The sequence below is a fragment of the Acipenser ruthenus genome, chromosome 2 (genome assembly GCF_902713425.1).
Source record: "Acipenser ruthenus chromosome 2, fAciRut3.2 maternal haplotype, whole genome shotgun sequence".
NCBI classification, from domain to species: Eukaryota; Metazoa; Chordata; class Actinopteri; order Acipenseriformes; family Acipenseridae; genus Acipenser; species Acipenser ruthenus.
In genome coordinates, this window is record NC_081190.1 from 6370265 (window position 1) to 6387292 (window position 17028).

General features: G+C 40.0%; 1 protein-coding gene across 1 annotated transcript in view; it reads left to right on the top strand.

Annotated features, from left to right (window-relative positions):
- LOC117404139 (uncharacterized) overlaps positions 1-17028 on the top strand; it is a 428486-nt gene that overhangs the window by 381314 nt on the left and 30144 nt on the right. Inside the window, exon 8 of the mRNA XM_058987371.1 lies at positions 8816-8853. Within this exon, the coding sequence (XP_058843354.1) occupies positions 8816-8853 (38 nt within the window). The remainder of the gene's footprint in view (positions 1-8815; positions 8854-17028) is intronic.

A 17028-nucleotide genomic window follows, 5' to 3' on the forward strand; every position in this document is an offset into this window, starting at 1 on the left:
ATGGACTATCAGAGTTTCTTAACTAATGTATTCTTCGGGTTGCTTTACTTTGTATCATTTGGTGTCAGGAGAGCTCTCAGAATCATGTAATAGTTAAAATTACTGTGATGCATATGTATTAGGATGTGTGCACTGAGGTTGTTAATAGCTATTTGTATTTTACAATTTGATGGTTTATTGACAAGGTACTCACAGATATTGACTAAGAATTCCATATATGTATTTACTCCAAGACTTGAAACAATATAGAACTACCACATTTTTGTTTTGTTTTGTTTTATTACCAAGGTTACTAACCAATGTCACAGTTAGCCCCCTGGCTTAAGTGATTGCGATTATCTTTAGCTTCTTCCTGCTTTGTATGTGTAATTTAACGATGCTGTTCTGACATAAACTCCTTGTTTGTTGCCATAGCTACAGAGTCTCCTAGTTACCTAGTTTCACTTGCCCCTTTCATGTCATCATTATGTAACCTCCGCTATAGAAAAAGGATGAGCACCCGTGTCTATTGCTTTTTCATACAGTGTGCTGCCTTTCCTCAGGCTGAGCTGCTTCCCTTGTCTGTACTGTGTGTACGAAGGGGCTCGAGGGGGGGTTGGTGTTAGGATTGCTCACCAACCTCCTATTAATATTGCTTTTATTATTAGTTCATCCATCATACACTTTATTATTATAACTACTATATTTGTACTAAGTTTTGTGGTCCGTTTCATTTTATAATCTGTTTGGTAAATACTTGGTATTAACGGTGCATTTAAACTCATTTGCCTCCTTTTCTAATACCTTAGGATTCAGTAAAACATGTCATGATATTTAGTAAGAAGTAAGAAATACACCACATGTATGTATTTTCTGGTATCTCTAACCAGGCTGTGTTTACACTGTAGTAGCACAGTAAATAAACAAATGGTTGTGTAGTTACTATGTAACAACATGCTTAATGACCAAATTAAATTATTATTATTTTCTAGTGTCTTTTGTAAAAACACTATATGTGCACCTGTGGTTGTGCATTTAATTGCTAGGTTGCTACACTGCAGTTAGAGACTCTTTTCTGTAAAGTGTTGACAGTGATGAACGATGTGGAAAATAGCACTTTTTTTGCAGCCCAGTGATATGTCATACTTTTTTTTTTTTGTTCGACTGCACACCAACCTGCCACTTGTACAAGCAAAGTGCACACAGTCACATCTGCTGTTTATCAATTTAGAGCTTTTCTTATCATTAAATTACAATAAAGGTACCAATGAGTGCACCAGACTGAGCCAGCTTTGGGGCCCTTTCTTTAAAACGTTCCCAAGGTTGGTTCACACAGGTTCAGGTACATCCACTCTCACACCTTCCCCCGGTCCTTGTTTGCCTCTCTATGTGTTGCTACTGTAGCTCTGCGTTTTAGACACTGTCAGCCAGCAATGGATTGCACTGCTTGTTCTGTCCATTCTTACAAAATGAGTAAAGAAAACAAATGACATTCCCCCCGAGGAAGCCTGCAGAGCTACCAGCTTAATGAAGTTAATAGCTCAACAAAATATTCTGACAGCCCAGGTTTATTTCAGTAATCTGTAACACATAACCCATTCTGCCAAGGGTTAAAGCTGACTTAGATACTTTCTAACATGCCCATTAATAAAGCCTTTGCTGTGTTTAACCCCTCTGGTACTTGGAAACTAGAGACTGAAAAAAGATCGGACTCTTCTTCCTGTAGAAAAAAATAGATTTTTGAAGGTGTTTTTTTTTTTGCCTTGGTGCACTGTAGGATTAAATAAAAACAAAAAATAAAGGGCCACCAGAGTTTAATTGGAAATCATGATATGAAAAAAGGGACAAATACATTACTCCGACTTTTATACTCTCCTCTAAGAATTCAATTGATACCTGTTAAGCCATTTGTGTATCTCACAACTGAGAAATGTGTTAATAGTAAAATTGATTTAATTAACTTTTTTTTCTGTGAAACAACTAAATTGGCATTTAAATCGGCCAAGCCTTAATTTTTCATTTACAAGCAGGCCGTACAAACAAGATTGCAACATGTTAATAAGCGACTAATCTAATCAAAACTATAATGAAAAATTAAGTATTTTATGCTGGACACACTTTATTACAATCGTAATGTGTAACTGTATTTACATAAAGATGAGTCGCTTATGCTTTTAAATTAAAAAGTACGACTTGTGACTTTAAAGCCCATAAATTATATCAATTTTACTAGTAACACATTTCTCAGTTGTGACTGAGAAAAACGAATGGCAACAGGTATCAATTGAATTTTTAAAGGAGAGCAGAAAAGTCAGAAGAAAACACCATAAATCAGAAGCCCTAATTATATTATATTAAACACCACACAAGCATGCATGAATGCATTAGCTGAAGACATGCCCCTAATATTTAAGCATTCCCCATACTTACATTATGTTTTAGTGTGCTTTTACTTCACTTACATGTGATTTTCTTGCCTGTGTTTTACCACGATTTACCTCTAAATTTGAATATAGTGTAAATTAAATCACTTCATGTATTTCTGTAATTTTAAAAGCTGTGTCTCCCTATTGCAAGTCTGTTTAATGTCATATCAGAAGGCAGATAGAAGACAAGGAACATTCTAAAAAGCTAACTCTAGTGGCCTTTCTGAAAGAATTAGTGGTAACAGAGTATTCATCTTGCAGACTCTCCTAGTAGCTCAGCAGATATTCTGATCTCCACAGGTGGCCAGGAATCTGAACTGATGAACAATTCATAAATCAGGATTAAATAAAAAAAGAACAAAAAAAAAAAAAACTTGCTATTTGGTCTCATTGATCTCTTCTATTTTTAATGCACAAGGCAACAGTGATATTCAAGTAGGGAGTTTACAGGAACCCGCAAGAGATGAATGCAAATCCGAGGCAGGCTGGGCCTCTCCACTTTAATCAGAGCTTCGAAGGGGCTGAGTGATAGTTAGCCCTTAGCCGTGCATGCCTAACAGTGAACAGAGCTGTCATTTTCATTATAATCTATGTTACACTCCTCCATTGCAGTGTGGAAGCACAGGCAGCTCTGACAAAGATGCCTGCCTCTCTTCTCCTACAAAGGAGGAAAATAAATACGTTGCAGTGGATAAACCCGGCGCTGCAGCAAGAAGAACTACCTAGACATTCCGCAAAATATTTCATTATTTCACTAATTCCCACAAGTGCTCTCAGGGGTGCTCTAAGCTGAGGATTACAGCACCAGACTCTGAAGGACTTTTTCTTTTTTTTCTTGTCTTTTTTTTTAGCTCTTTTAAAGGAAGTGAACCGTTTTTCTATTTTCCTTAAATAATGCCCTTTAAAATGGATTTTTAGGGGAGGGTATAATGACCCCTTAAGAGTCAGTTATGCTAAAGAGCTTCTCTTGATAGAAATGTTGTAAAACTCGTTAACTGCACTGTTCTCCATTCTCTGGAGCCTGATCGACAGGCGCTTAAGGCCTGACGTATGTGAATGACCATGGATTTCCAGGGAAGTAAATTGAAATAGTGCGTTGTGCTACACAGTCAGGCAGCGCACGCTAGCAACTGAACAAAAACAGAGAAAGATGAGATGGATACACCTATATTGTCACCTTAAAGTCATTTGTTTTTTTCTTATTTGAATTTAGTTTTTTTAATTGACCTAAATATAAAGCATACTGGTAGATTTTAATGCATTTACTGGCCAAAACGTTATGAAGAGGGCCCATCCTGTTACAGCTCATACAGCAAGATTCTTGGTCTTACTAACTTAAGTAGGCCTTGTTGTTTACATAGTAATGGAACCTAAAAAAAAAAAAAAAAGTGGGATTGATTGACGCTTTATGAAAACTGGTCAAGTAGGCAAAGCAGGTTTCTAAACTGAGTGCTTTTCTCTTCCTATTCTGGGATCAGATGCACCTTCCCGCTAAAGGTCAAAAAGGTCACACATCTGCATGTGAAATGTGAACCCTTTGACATTCCTGGGCTGCCCCGAGCTGCTGAGGCCTTTTGTTAGCTAAAGCGCTGCTGTCAGGTCTAACAAGCAGGCGGTGGGGCCAGCATTGGACACAGCAGCAGCAGCAGGCAACGGCAACGGCAACAGCGGCACACGAAAAGACTGCAATAAATTGTTTCTTCCACGAGATGAAATTGTCACCCCAGCACAGGTTGTAACAAATTATAGTTTTCAACAGAAATGTTGGTACGAGCCGGACCATTAAGGAGGTTTAACCAGCCGGCTGCTGCTGAGGGATTGCTGAGGCGAGTCTTTTTCATTCCTGAATTAAGTTCTAAACACAGACCGCGCTATTCATGCTGAGTGACGGACTTTGCACTGTCCTTTTTTTCTCAATTGGCAGGCGGCTGAAAGCAAAGGACTAAGAGAGACTAAGACCCAACGTTTGAATACGGCTCAGCCCCTCACTGTGTGACCGAGGGCACTTACTTAACCTCCTCTCGTGCTTCACTGCCACCCCAGAGCTGCACGCCTTCCCCATACACAGGTTTTTAGAAACACCTTGTTGAAAAGAATCAGGTTACAGCAATCTGAGTAATCTGGCCAATGCTAAATCTGCTCTGGTTAAAGTGAATTGTGGTTGCCTGGCTCTCTCCAGGCAGGTAATCCAAATAAAGAATTACCATGGAGAGTCTTTCGATGGGTTGTGTAATTCGGGTCAGATCAGATTCATATAAAGAAGTTGTAATTTTGTAATCACTTACTGTTGAAAGCAATACCAGGAGCATGTCAGTTTGGCTTACAAAGTAACACACAGAGGAATGGCTTGCTGGTTTCAAAGTGCAAGTAAATGGATATCTCTCTACATCCATAACTTGAAAAACACTCAAATTATAGAGTCTAAGGTAAAGCTTATAACAAGTCACATTGCCAAACGTTTCAGCTAAATGCCTCTGCCTTTGGATAATAGCAACAGAAAACAAAGTCTGCTTTCTGATGAAGTGTACATAAAGCTAAACTAGAAGTGGCAAACTGAGAGTCTCTGCAGGCTTTTAGTCAATAATTAAATAATAATGCTAAATAATAATTATTACAAACGCCCTGGCAAACAAACTCCTTTAGTAAAACAAAACACATTTTTAGGTGTAGAACTTGTTTTTATTATAATAATAATAATAATAATAATAATAATAATAATAATAATAATAATAATAATAATAATAATAATAATTTTCCAATAGTAATTGCAAAAAAAGTGATTGTGCTAAAAGTTATTGTTTTCTGTTAATAAGGCACTAAGTGAGGTTAATGTATTCATGATTCTTTGATTGACTTGTTGTATAAGTTAATCTGTGCAGTTGAACCTGTCTTTTATGATCTGTTCACATGGTGTGCACAGAAGGCAGCAAAGCAGATCTGTCACCTAACTTGTTCACCAGCAGATGTTCTTCCATTAGACTAGTAATTCATATTTCATTATCAAGAGTCAGACATATTTATTTAGCCAACCCGTTTTTGTTTTAATTCAGTCTTATCGTCACCCCTCCTGTGCCTTCTCTTGGTAATACAAGATGTAATCGAATCTTTGGAAACTGGACTAGCAGAGAGGGGCTTGAGATTTTATATTGTTTTAATAATTCTTTGTAATCGGTTCCCCAGTTATATTGCCATATGCTTTTGGCTCAATAGCCACCCATACTGTGTCACTTTCCGTGATACAGAAATTTAAAACCCTACCTACAAAATCAACCTTCAAACACAAACACATTTAATGTAGTTTCAAAGAGCCACAGCCCTGGCAATCTTTTAGGAGTTAAAACCCTAGGTATTTTCAGAATGTTGCACTTTGCTATTGTCCCTAACTGCTGTATTGACGTGCATTATGTAGATGCTGTGTAGTATGATGTGTTGAGTTAATGTACTGTATGTAATTGCTGCTGTGGTTCTAGGACCCTCTTGTATACAAGGTGTACAATCCTACAAAAAAAAGCAACAACAGAGTGATCTTATTCCTCTTTAAACCACTGAGAACCTCCAGCATTCCTAATTGTGTGATTTATATGGTCCAGGTAAACGCCCCTATTGAAACTGGATCGAGCTGTGCCCCCATAGAGTCCCATTGGGCTCTCTGTACAACCTTGTCTCTCTTTAACAGCGTGGTAATCAGAGGGAATACCTTGCTACCTTTCTGTACTGCAGGAGCACTTCTCATCCAGCACCAGTTAAAGTAATTTAATCTGATCCTTTTGACAGAATACATGGAAACCTCTCATTAAAGGGGACGGACAGGTTGAATTCTCTATTTGGCAGAATAAAAGTGCTCTTTATTGTAGGAGTATGTAGTGTCATCTGACACTTGGAAAGTGGTAATTAAAGCATGAGTTGTCAGATGAAAAGAGAACTAACCACTACATGTGGTATCACAAGCTCTCATGTGGTCACAATATAGAGTATGACAAGTATTTTTGCTTTGGTAAAGTGTTGACACACAATTGTGTTAAATCTCTGTTTGTGCTGGAATTTGAAATTGAGATATGATATTAATACTGGAGTGTTGAGGGAGTGGTAGGAACTAAAGGGTTTTGATTTGGTAGCTATTCTGTGTAGACTGATTTTCAGAAAGTTACATTTCATTAGTATAATGCGAAATGCCTGTGGCATACTGTAATAAAATGTAATATATCCAGCAATAGTGTCTGCTGTTCCTGTATGAACAGACATAGACAACACACCCACACAGCGCTCCAGATAGGGTGCATAACACGTGACCAATAGGTTCGGGGTAAAAGAAAAACAAAGAAAAGCGTACGGTTGAATCCATTCACTTGCAATGCGTGTTTGTGACGGGTGAAAAAGTAACTGGATTCTGGATTTCTCTGTGCCGTCTTATTCCCCCTCAATCTATTCTACCAATGTTCCTATCTGTCAGCCGAATTTTTGAAAGGCAAATATATATATAATAAAATGCAATATTGTGCCTGGAGAGAGTCGCGTTGCTTTATATTGCTATAGCAAGGCGAACAATAAGGAATACAATATTATTGATTCTTTATAAATATACAGTATGTGCGACACAGGCCTTTTGTTACGTATATTCCATCTGCAGCATTGGAATAAAAAAAAATCTGTTTCTGTGTTTATTTGCTTCACAGCCATATTGATTGGGGTGACTAAAAGCACATTTTTATTGTAAAACAAGTTTTTCTACAGAAATTCAAAGTAACATCACAGTTAAAATGTAAGGTTGTAGTTAATGCATACCCTATAAGTTAGCACTAAATGATGTAGAGTATTTATTGAAAGTGCTCATGACTTCAAGGAAATTATGCATTTATTCACCAAAACTACATTTTACTCACAGTGTCAAAATCCATGAATAAATTACTCAAAGACACAAAACTTTATATGGAGCTCTGCACCCACACAATTGTAAACAATCTGAATGTATTTATTCATTCATAACTTTAAAAAAAACTGAATGGCAGAGTATGTAGTAAACTTAAAGAAACCTTCAACTAGAAATCTTTCATTTAGTTTCCTTTTGTTTCAACCCATTTTTGTTTAGTGTTTAAATAAAGGTTAAAAAAAACCCTTCAAAATGTAGCTATTGTACGATAAAAAAAATCAGTTGCTGTATCAACCAAAAGTTTACTTTTGTTTTCACACTACACTCTAATGACATCACATGGAACTTTACAAATTTGGAGGGAAAATTGTAAGCAGGCAACCATTTTGGAAGGATATGCATTTTTACAAATAAATGATGGAACACGCCAATTCTGACAATTCCTATTTATGTTACCTGCCCAAGTGAAAACCATCAATATTGCACATGTCTGACCAAGTGTTATAATTTAGTGATATTAGAGGCTGGACAAAAACAACTGAAAACATCTGTATTAACACTGTCAACAGGGTGTAAGACCTGTTAACAGCCAGGCAGGTCATGGTTTTGTGGGGATATATAATCTTTCCTCAATACTTACTGCCAGTTTCAAAGATTTCAGAGGAAGAATGCAGCCTGAGTTGTAACTCATGAGTTACAACTGCAAAGTCTGAGTTGTAACTCATGAGTCCTAAAATAAACTTTACTGAATGTTGGTATAAATGGGTTTCAATGCCCATAACAAACTATGTACTTAAAATGAGTCCTGCCTGCCAGGTGAATCAAAAAAATAAAAATAATAACTTTTAAAAAAAGTCCCAGGTAATGGTTAAGGAATGCTTTGGCAAATAAATCCATCTTTAACATAGACTGAAGACAAGCCAAGGTTAGAGCACTTCTAATATCTCTTGGATGAGCATTCCAACACAAGGGTGCAAAGCAACCCAACCACCCTCTGCTGCAGACTGTATGTAAAAATGTATCCGCAAAGGACAGAGAAAGCGCTGTGGACAGAAGATCCTGCCACCCTCCTCCACCTGTGTGCTTTATCATAGGCTGTGTGAGAAATGCAGAGTTTAAGATGGAATAATTCAGTGGCTTGTTATAACATTAGATGTGAATGGACCCTCCTAAGATGTTTCCCATAAAAAATGAATTCCTCTGGTAGCTAAAGAGCTAGGTTTTCTTTTATGATGTCCATAAAATGGAAGAGTGAGGCTTTACTTGAACAAATAATACGAGGGCTCACCAAGGGTGATTGATGATCTTTAAAAAGCCCCGAATTGGTTTCATCTTTCTATAGATTTTATCACTGACTTGTTTGCAGTCATGTGCAATCACTAAGGCCAAGAGAGGCAACAAGTGTCTGATGTATGATACTTGAGCCATTTATGTCAGAACTGCATTTATTTTAAGCCGGGGGTTCATGCTTGATACTTGTTTTGTTTTTTTTTAACATGAATTGTGTTTCTATTCTTACTGTTTATTTTTATATCTGTTTCAGATGATGGGAACATGTACTCCTGGGGGACAGGGCAGGAGGTAAGCCAAGTCTTTTTTCCAGCCAAAACAAATCAGAGAAAAAATAACACAGGGCCCTCTTTTTTTTTGCACTGGGACCATTTCCACTGGAGATTAAAAGGTTTTTTAACTGGGAATGGGCCCATACCTCCCTTTGAGGACTTCTTATCCTTCATAGCTTGCCAAGGATGCACATCTTTTTAAATCATATAAATCAGCTTTATGGGGTGTGCTGTTGGTCTGTTTTAACTCTTCTGGTCCACATGGGCCCTCAAGTCAGCTGCGGAAATCCTCCTTAAAATCACTGAGATTCCTCATGTTATTTTACGGCTTAAAAAATAACCTAGGATCTGTACACCCCCATTTTAAGATGCTGTCTTAGTTAAATGTACGATACACATCTTAAAGGGGCACATTTTAAAGGGTATAATGACAAAGCCTTACATATGGGCCTGGTCATGCTATACTGGTGACAATTAAATGTCTAGTATTCAAATTTAGTTTTTCATAGCTTGTTTTAACTGTTTAAAATGTTGCACATATCAGTAATACAAAAAAAAAGTATACTGCTGTACCATAGACTCTTTTTGTTCTGCCATTTCCAAAGAAAATGCATATATTGCATCTATCTTTAAAGATGCCTGTGTCGTCTACTTCATAATAGAAATCTGAGACTGATGTGCCCCATTATTTATCCCTACTAGCGTGGCCAAACCCTCCTACCAGTAAATCACAAGCTCTTCTATTAATTGAAACTTAGCAGACATCAGCGTGATCCAAACATTATTATTGGTACTGTTTAAAAATGTGTACGGTATTTGTACTGGGTACTTATTAATTTCATTGTAAATGTACCCAAACTTGTCACAGATCTTTATTTCATACTTTCCCGTCCCTAATTATTCCATCTTGATGTCATTTCTTTAACAGTGTACATGTTCCAGGCATTGTAGTTTTTTTGTGGGGGAGGGGGTTGGATTTATGTATGTACTTGTTTATTTAACAGTGCATTTCTTTGGTTCATCCCACATGAATGACAGTAACCAGCTGAAACGCTTGTCCCCTCTCTCACCACAAGCTGTGAATACATGCTCGTTATGTTATCCATTGCACTACATGGAACTTTTACAGTACTGTGAACAACAGACCCTGCCTTTTGTGGCTATACAATCCTGTGCATTAATTCAATTAGGAGTTTCTTTTCTGTAGTCATCCCTCCTAAACCTTTAAAAGAAGAGGCGGCCCCCACTGACTACGATGTTGGGTGGGAGGGCTTCGCCCCCTCTAAAGAATCTGTAGTCTTATAAGATGTGAATAATGGTTAGAAAATTAGGGTTTTCTAATGTTTATTTAACAGGATAACTACATCAGTGTACATTAACATTATAACAAATCTCTGGTTTGTTATCTGGGTTAAAAAAAGAAGCTGTTTAGATGTTTGAAATGTATCCTTAATGAAAAAAAGAAATGTTTGATTGTTTATAAACTCATAAGTAAAATGTGTGAGTTGTTTAGTTCTGGTTTGATAATATGTGATAACTGCTAGGTGAGTCACTGAAAATATATTGCTAACAATGATTTGGAATAAAGAGCTTTGGAAATCTAGCTTGTTGAGTGCTGTCAACACAAATGCATGAATTTAAAGTATGCCCACAAAGTCCTTGGAGCCTTTTGTCCTTTAGCAACATGTATTTAAAACAATCATTTTTTTTAGGTATTGATAAAAGCCCAAATCATATAAGCACTTCACTTGTGAAAGTCCAGTGACGTGATTTTTCGAGTTTAACTCTAAGAATGATGTCCAAAATATAGGGAATATCAGAGGTATGAAATGGACAGGGGCACCCACCCTGAAACATGAGGATGGCCCTCAAGTAGTGGACTGGATTAAGTGCTCTGGATGTAAGGACTCCGCAAATCATTCACATGCTACCTGTGTAGAGCACATGCTCTGGAAATAAATACCACTAGTCATACTGTATGTCATTCGGTCATTTCAATGACCTGGCACCTGAAATGGTGTCCCTCTTAAACCTTTTTAGGTAAGAAAAAATAAAAACAGTAAAAAAATTTAATAAAAAATCAAAAGTGTTACCAAATGATAATGATTTTGATTGCAAATATAGAGTGTTAGGGTTGTGCTGGATTTATATATAGTCTTGTAATCTGTAATACACAGTATTTGTTTATTGCTTACAACACAATCATTTTGTAAATCTTTTTTGGTGTTGGTGACATCAAGCAGGTTCTGTTTCCTTTCACCCAGTTTGAATCTCTTTAGTAAATATGTGTTGGAGTTGTAATTGCTTGGCAAGTGGATCTTTGTGCCGTGACACAGAGGATACATTTCCACAGGCCAGCTGTCAGCCTACACAAGGGTCATTTCAAGACTCCTGCACACTGGTCTTGTGTGGGAACCTCCATCTATACCATCAATACACTATTGACACCTGATACAAAAAAGCTAAAAGGCAGTTAATTAAACTTACTTTTATGGGGTGACTATTTACATACAGCTGTGTATTTAATGTATGCATGCTGGTATTACCTCATCTTCTGTCCTGGGACAAATGCTGTAGTGTTATGGTATGGTGGCACTTATCTATAAAAGAGCGCATATAATTATATACTAACTACTCAAAGTTAATAGGCAATATTTAATAGACAATATTTGTTTTGTGTACGTTTTTAATTGAAAGCTTACCTCATTATATAACCTTTCCATGCACACTCAAACATGGCCACGCGCTTTTGGATTTGGGTGCTTGATGGAGAGAGGGGAAGCATTTTAGTTCTTAGGATAGCGTCTGACATTTTTTTATACAGCATGTAGTAATTGTAATGAATTGGTATCTCAGCCCATTGAACTGAATGGAAAGATAAGGGCTGGATGCTAGCAGCTAACCTCAAAGACGAATGTCTGACCATTTAACTAAAGAGCCAGCTCTGTAGTCAAAAGGTGTTTGCGTGTCGTATTCTGATGTGAGCATTATTAACTCATCATCCGCTAGGAGGAGATGCATTACACAATGTATTAAGGTACACAGGGAGGGGGTGTATTTTCACTCCCCTTGGAAGTTAAGGGAGCCTCATGTGAGTGAATGAAGAGAAGATTCATTATACCACCACTGCATGTCGGTCCCTGCTCCCGAGCCACAATACCAATGAGAGCAATTGCATATTCATAACCCTGCCGCCTTGGCTTCTCGCAGAACTGTTTTTTATTTCGTGTCACCCAGGCTTTGTGGCAGAAGCAAGGTATCGCATGCTCTGTGTTGTGGCACTTCCGCCAGCCAGGGTGCACAGGCAAGATTGATTGTTTTGCAACGCAGTCTGACAAGACGCTTAAGAAACACTGCCCCTTGGGTCTGGAAAAGCGAGTGTAGTTTGATTAAGGGTCCCTGTGTAATCAGACAAACTGGAAGGGGGAAAAAAAAGTTCATTTTAAAAGATAAAGCCTGGGCTGGAAAGAGACAGCCTCGACATTTAGGATGTTTAAAGTAATTATGTGCCCGGAGTTTGGAACCAGTTCATATCAATTGTGTCACAAAACTGAAAAAAAACCAACACGTTTACACATAGTAAACTTGTCCCCATGTTGCCAAGGTAAACCAGACGCACACTAAACCTATTATATGGTAATAGCATTAACAGATATAAATCTTTCGGTTCACTGTTCTGTTCTATTCCCCGAAAAAAAGAAAATCATAACAGCTGAGTTTATATCACATGACTATATGTAGAAGAATGCGGGTTATGTTTCACACCAGTTATGGCAATATAGATGTCCTGAACAGACCCGTAAGTATTATTTATTGAGCGTATGCATGCTGGTAATCTAAGTGTATTGAGCTTGGAAACTAATTGGAGTGTGTTAACCCTTTCTCCGCCTGATTACAACACCGACAGCAGCCATGCTGACAGTGAACAGGCTGGCTTCTCCGGTAGGGGCAATCATGGCAGGGGGAATGCTGCCAGTGGCAAGTCTGGCAGTGGACATGCTGACAGCGACCATGTTGGCTCCTCCAGCCAAGGCAATCCTGGCAGGGGGAATGCTGGCTCCTCCAGCAAAGGCAATGGTGCCCTCAGCGTGGGACACTCCGGCAGTGGCAGCGGCTCTGCGTACTGTGCCAGTGAAACTGCAACGGGTGGAGGTGGTCTCCTCACCTCCCCCCCCCTTGTCTGTAGCCTGTGGCTCCCTTTTCTTGGGCTCCGGACCCACAATTTCCAGCAGCGCTACTGCTGCTGGTCGACATCACAAACCCCCGTGTGGTACCAAACAGGTATCCCCAGGCGGTGGCATACAGGTATTCCCGGGCGGTGACGTGCAGGCATCCCCAGGAGGTGATGTGCAGGCATCCCAGGGCAGTGATGTGCAGGGATCTCCAGGAGGTGACATGCAGGCATCCCAGGGCAGTGATGTGCAGGCATCCCCAGGAGGTGACATGCAGGCATCCCCGGACAGTGATGTACAGGCATTCCCGGGCGGTGACGTGCAGGCATCCCAGGGCAGTGATGTGCAGGCATCCCCAGGAGGTGACGTGCAGGCATCCCAGGGCAGTGATGTGCAGGCATCCCCAGGAGGTGATGTGCAGGCATCCCCGGACAGTGATGTACAGGCATCCCCAGGAGGTGATGTGCAGGCATCCCCGGACAGTGATGTACAGGCATTCCTGGGTGGTGACGTGCAGGCATCCCAGGGCAGTGATGTGCAGGGATCTCCAGGAGGTGACGTGCAGGCATCCCAGGGCAGTGATGTGCAGGCATCCCCAGGAGATGATGTGCAGGCATCCCCGGACAGTGATGTACAGGCATTCCCGGGCGGTGACGTGCAGGCATCCCAGGGCAGTGATGTGCAGGCATCCCCAGGAGGTGACGTGCAGGCATCCCCGGACAGTGATGTACAGGTATTCCTGGGCGGTGACGTGCAGGCATCCCCGGGAGGTGACGTTCAGGCATCCCCAGGAGGTGACATTCAGGCATCCCCGGGTGGGGACATGCAGGCATCCCTGAGTGGGGACGTGCAGGCATCCCCGGACGATGGCAAGCTGGCATCCCCAGGCGATGGCGAACTGGCATCCCCAGGCAATGGAAAACGGACATCCCCAGATGATGCAGGCTTTGCAGCCCTAGGCATTGCAGGACAGGGCAGTAGCGGACTCTCGGGAGGCGACGGCAGCAGCGGAACCTCGAAAGGTAGCTCCAGATTCTCTGGTGATGCAGGCAGAAGCAGCAGATAGTCTTCCTCTGACGGTGGAGGCGGGAACAACAGGTAGTCTCCCTATAGCAGTTGAGGCGGGAGCAACAGGTAGTTTCCTTCTGTCTCTGGAGACTGGTGTGGCTCTCCTTCGTCACTGGAGACTGGTGCTGCTCTCCCTCGGTCACTGGAGACTTGGGCTTTCCTTTGTTGGGCTCTGGACACGTGGCCTTCCCCCTCTAGGGTGCTGGAGACACGGGCTTACCCCTTGTGGGCGCTCGGGCTCCCCCCCTTCTGGGCGCTGGACCCTTAGGCTCCCCCCATCTGGGCACTGGACACTCGGGCTCCTCCCACTCTGGTTGGAGCTCTCTCAACAGCGTCTCTAGTAGCTGTTGAGAATGTCCATTGTAGCCCAACTGCCCCCCCCCCCCCATAAAAAAAAAAATTGGTGGGGTTTGGGCTCTTCCCTTTTTGGCGCCACACACCGCCGCAGCTCTGGCAAAAATAACTCTTGCTCGGTTTCTGCAAGGAGTCCTCGGTGCTGATAGACCCAGTCCCATAAAACTTTTGTAAGCCCACCAAGGCGCAGCTGACTTAGCTCAGCTTGCTCATGGGCAGACAAAAAGAGTTCATCAGCATTCCCAGCTCCAAGGAAGTAGGGATCCTGGCAGGGCTTGAGTTACGCTCCATTTTCTTGTATTATTATTATTATTATTATTTATTTATTTATTTATTTATTTTATTAATTTTTTTTTTTAGTTCCTGGATGGGTCACTAGGGGGTGCTACCCCAATCTAACACCATCTGCCATATAGCCCCCAGCCAAGGCTGGGTTGGTGCCCTTTAAAGTATGTGATCCAGACACAGAATCTGTATTTTAGCGCTTTCCTGCACACTTATTATTCACACAAAAATAAAACTAATAAACAAACTCCAATTGGGAGCAATAACTAAACTTTTCTTTCCTTAACTAAATGGTTGGGATGGCTAAGCCATTTTCCCAACAAAACCACTCCTTTAAACTACCAGGTTGGGCAAAGCCTTCACTGGTTTTCTCTTACCTCTTGAAGCATTCGCCTCACCACCAGAGACTTACAACACACAGTTGTTTAACATTTAAGCTCCAAAAGTCAGGTTTTGGTTGTACACACAGTACTTCCCTTTGTTACCAGCTCCCTGGCAGTCCTCCTAATGTGGCAGCAAAAACCTCCCTTTTTATATCATGTGGCTGTTCCCAATTAGCACCAATTATCTAATTTGGGAACAGCCACATTCTCACATGTATTTGGCAGGGATAGGAATTAACTACATCCCTGCCAACCACCATCAAAACACATAACCCCAACTCTTTATTTACAGGAAGGGCTCTGCCCTGCCACAATAAATATATGTTAAGGGAAAAACCCAATGGTCTGGCGAGTCTAGTTTTGCCCGGGCCAATCTAGTTTCACCAAGGTCTTCTGGGTGAATCCCGAAGTTTTTTTCGGCACTCGTCCACATCCAATCAGGCAAATCTAGACTGGCCCAGAACTTGAAAAAGATGACTAGTTTTGTACAAAGCTTCGAGCTAAAATATGTTATTGTGTTTTATACATAATATCATCCTACAAAGGAATATATAAAAAAAATAATAATACATGGATGAAGGCTATATTTGCATCCTGAGCCATTCTAAAAAAAGGCATAACACCACACATAAAAAAAGTGATAATATACTTGAACTTTGACCCATTTGACTCCTCCAGACCATCACTTCTAATTCAAACACAAAATGTCTCATTTTCAATCACTCGACAACACCCACAGTACAGAAATGTTCAATAATGAGACTATGTTAAAAAGAAAAAGATGTAAAGCTGGTACATTCATATCTCAGAGAAACAGATAATGACATAGAACGTCTGTACAGCACTCAACAAATGTCACCAATATAAAACAGTGCTATTTGTACCCATTATATCGCCACCCCGCTGTCCGCCATCCGTCAGCTTCCCAAGCCAAGCAAACGTAAATATCAGCATTGTAGTTTCCCTCACTGTAATCATGGCCAATTAAAACAACAAAGTTATGCAGTTAACCGTTGACTCGATTTCCTAATTCATTGTTACCTGAACGTTCATACCAATGTCATCAACAGATCCCAAAACAAAACAGAAATTACAACATGGCGAGTCGACCCTACATTTAACACCAGAGCAAAAGAAGCAAATCTGCATGTATGCGTCTGAAAATAAGAAAGCAAGACATCGCAACTTCTGTTACTCGAAGGACAATTGGAGACATTGTAATAGATAAAAAGAAATGGCTTACCGTGATGGAACTGGTCGATTTGTTTAACCTGAAACGGGCTTGACACAGTCTAAAATAAGTGATTTTTAAAAACCACAGTAAAGTATGGTAAGAGGTTTGTTGGTTTACGTGCAAGTTTTGCACAAATGAAGGCTGACTTAAACTAAAGCATCAGTTTTGTAAACAGTAGAATAGTTTTTTTTTTTTTACTTTTCATTTAAGAAAAGTGTTTGCCTGTACATACTCAACAGTTTTTCTAACTGCTTAAAAATGAATGCTGTTGAGCTTGAATTGCTTTGTGAAATAAATAGATGGCATCGTTCAACGGGGGCTAGTATTCAGCAGGCTTATAGTCGTGCCACAAACGTTCAAATGACCAGTACAGTAAAAAAAAAAAAAAAGAAATCGTACGCTTTGTTTTTATGGAATTGTTGTTTGGGCGATTTGACACTAAATGAGTGTTTATTTTTTATGTATTTATTTTTTTAAGTATAAACTGTTCCTCAAAAGTAACCATGTATGTTTCATACAGATGGGAAAAGATGATAAAACGTCACTAGTAGACCTAATGTTTTGTTAAGAACTAGTACTGTAGTTTTAAAAAAAAGATTCATGTTTTATTAAAATGGCCTGAGATACTGTAATTGTATAACTAACAAAATAAAACATTTGAATGTATTGTAAACATAGAAGGTTGGGTCTGTGTGTGT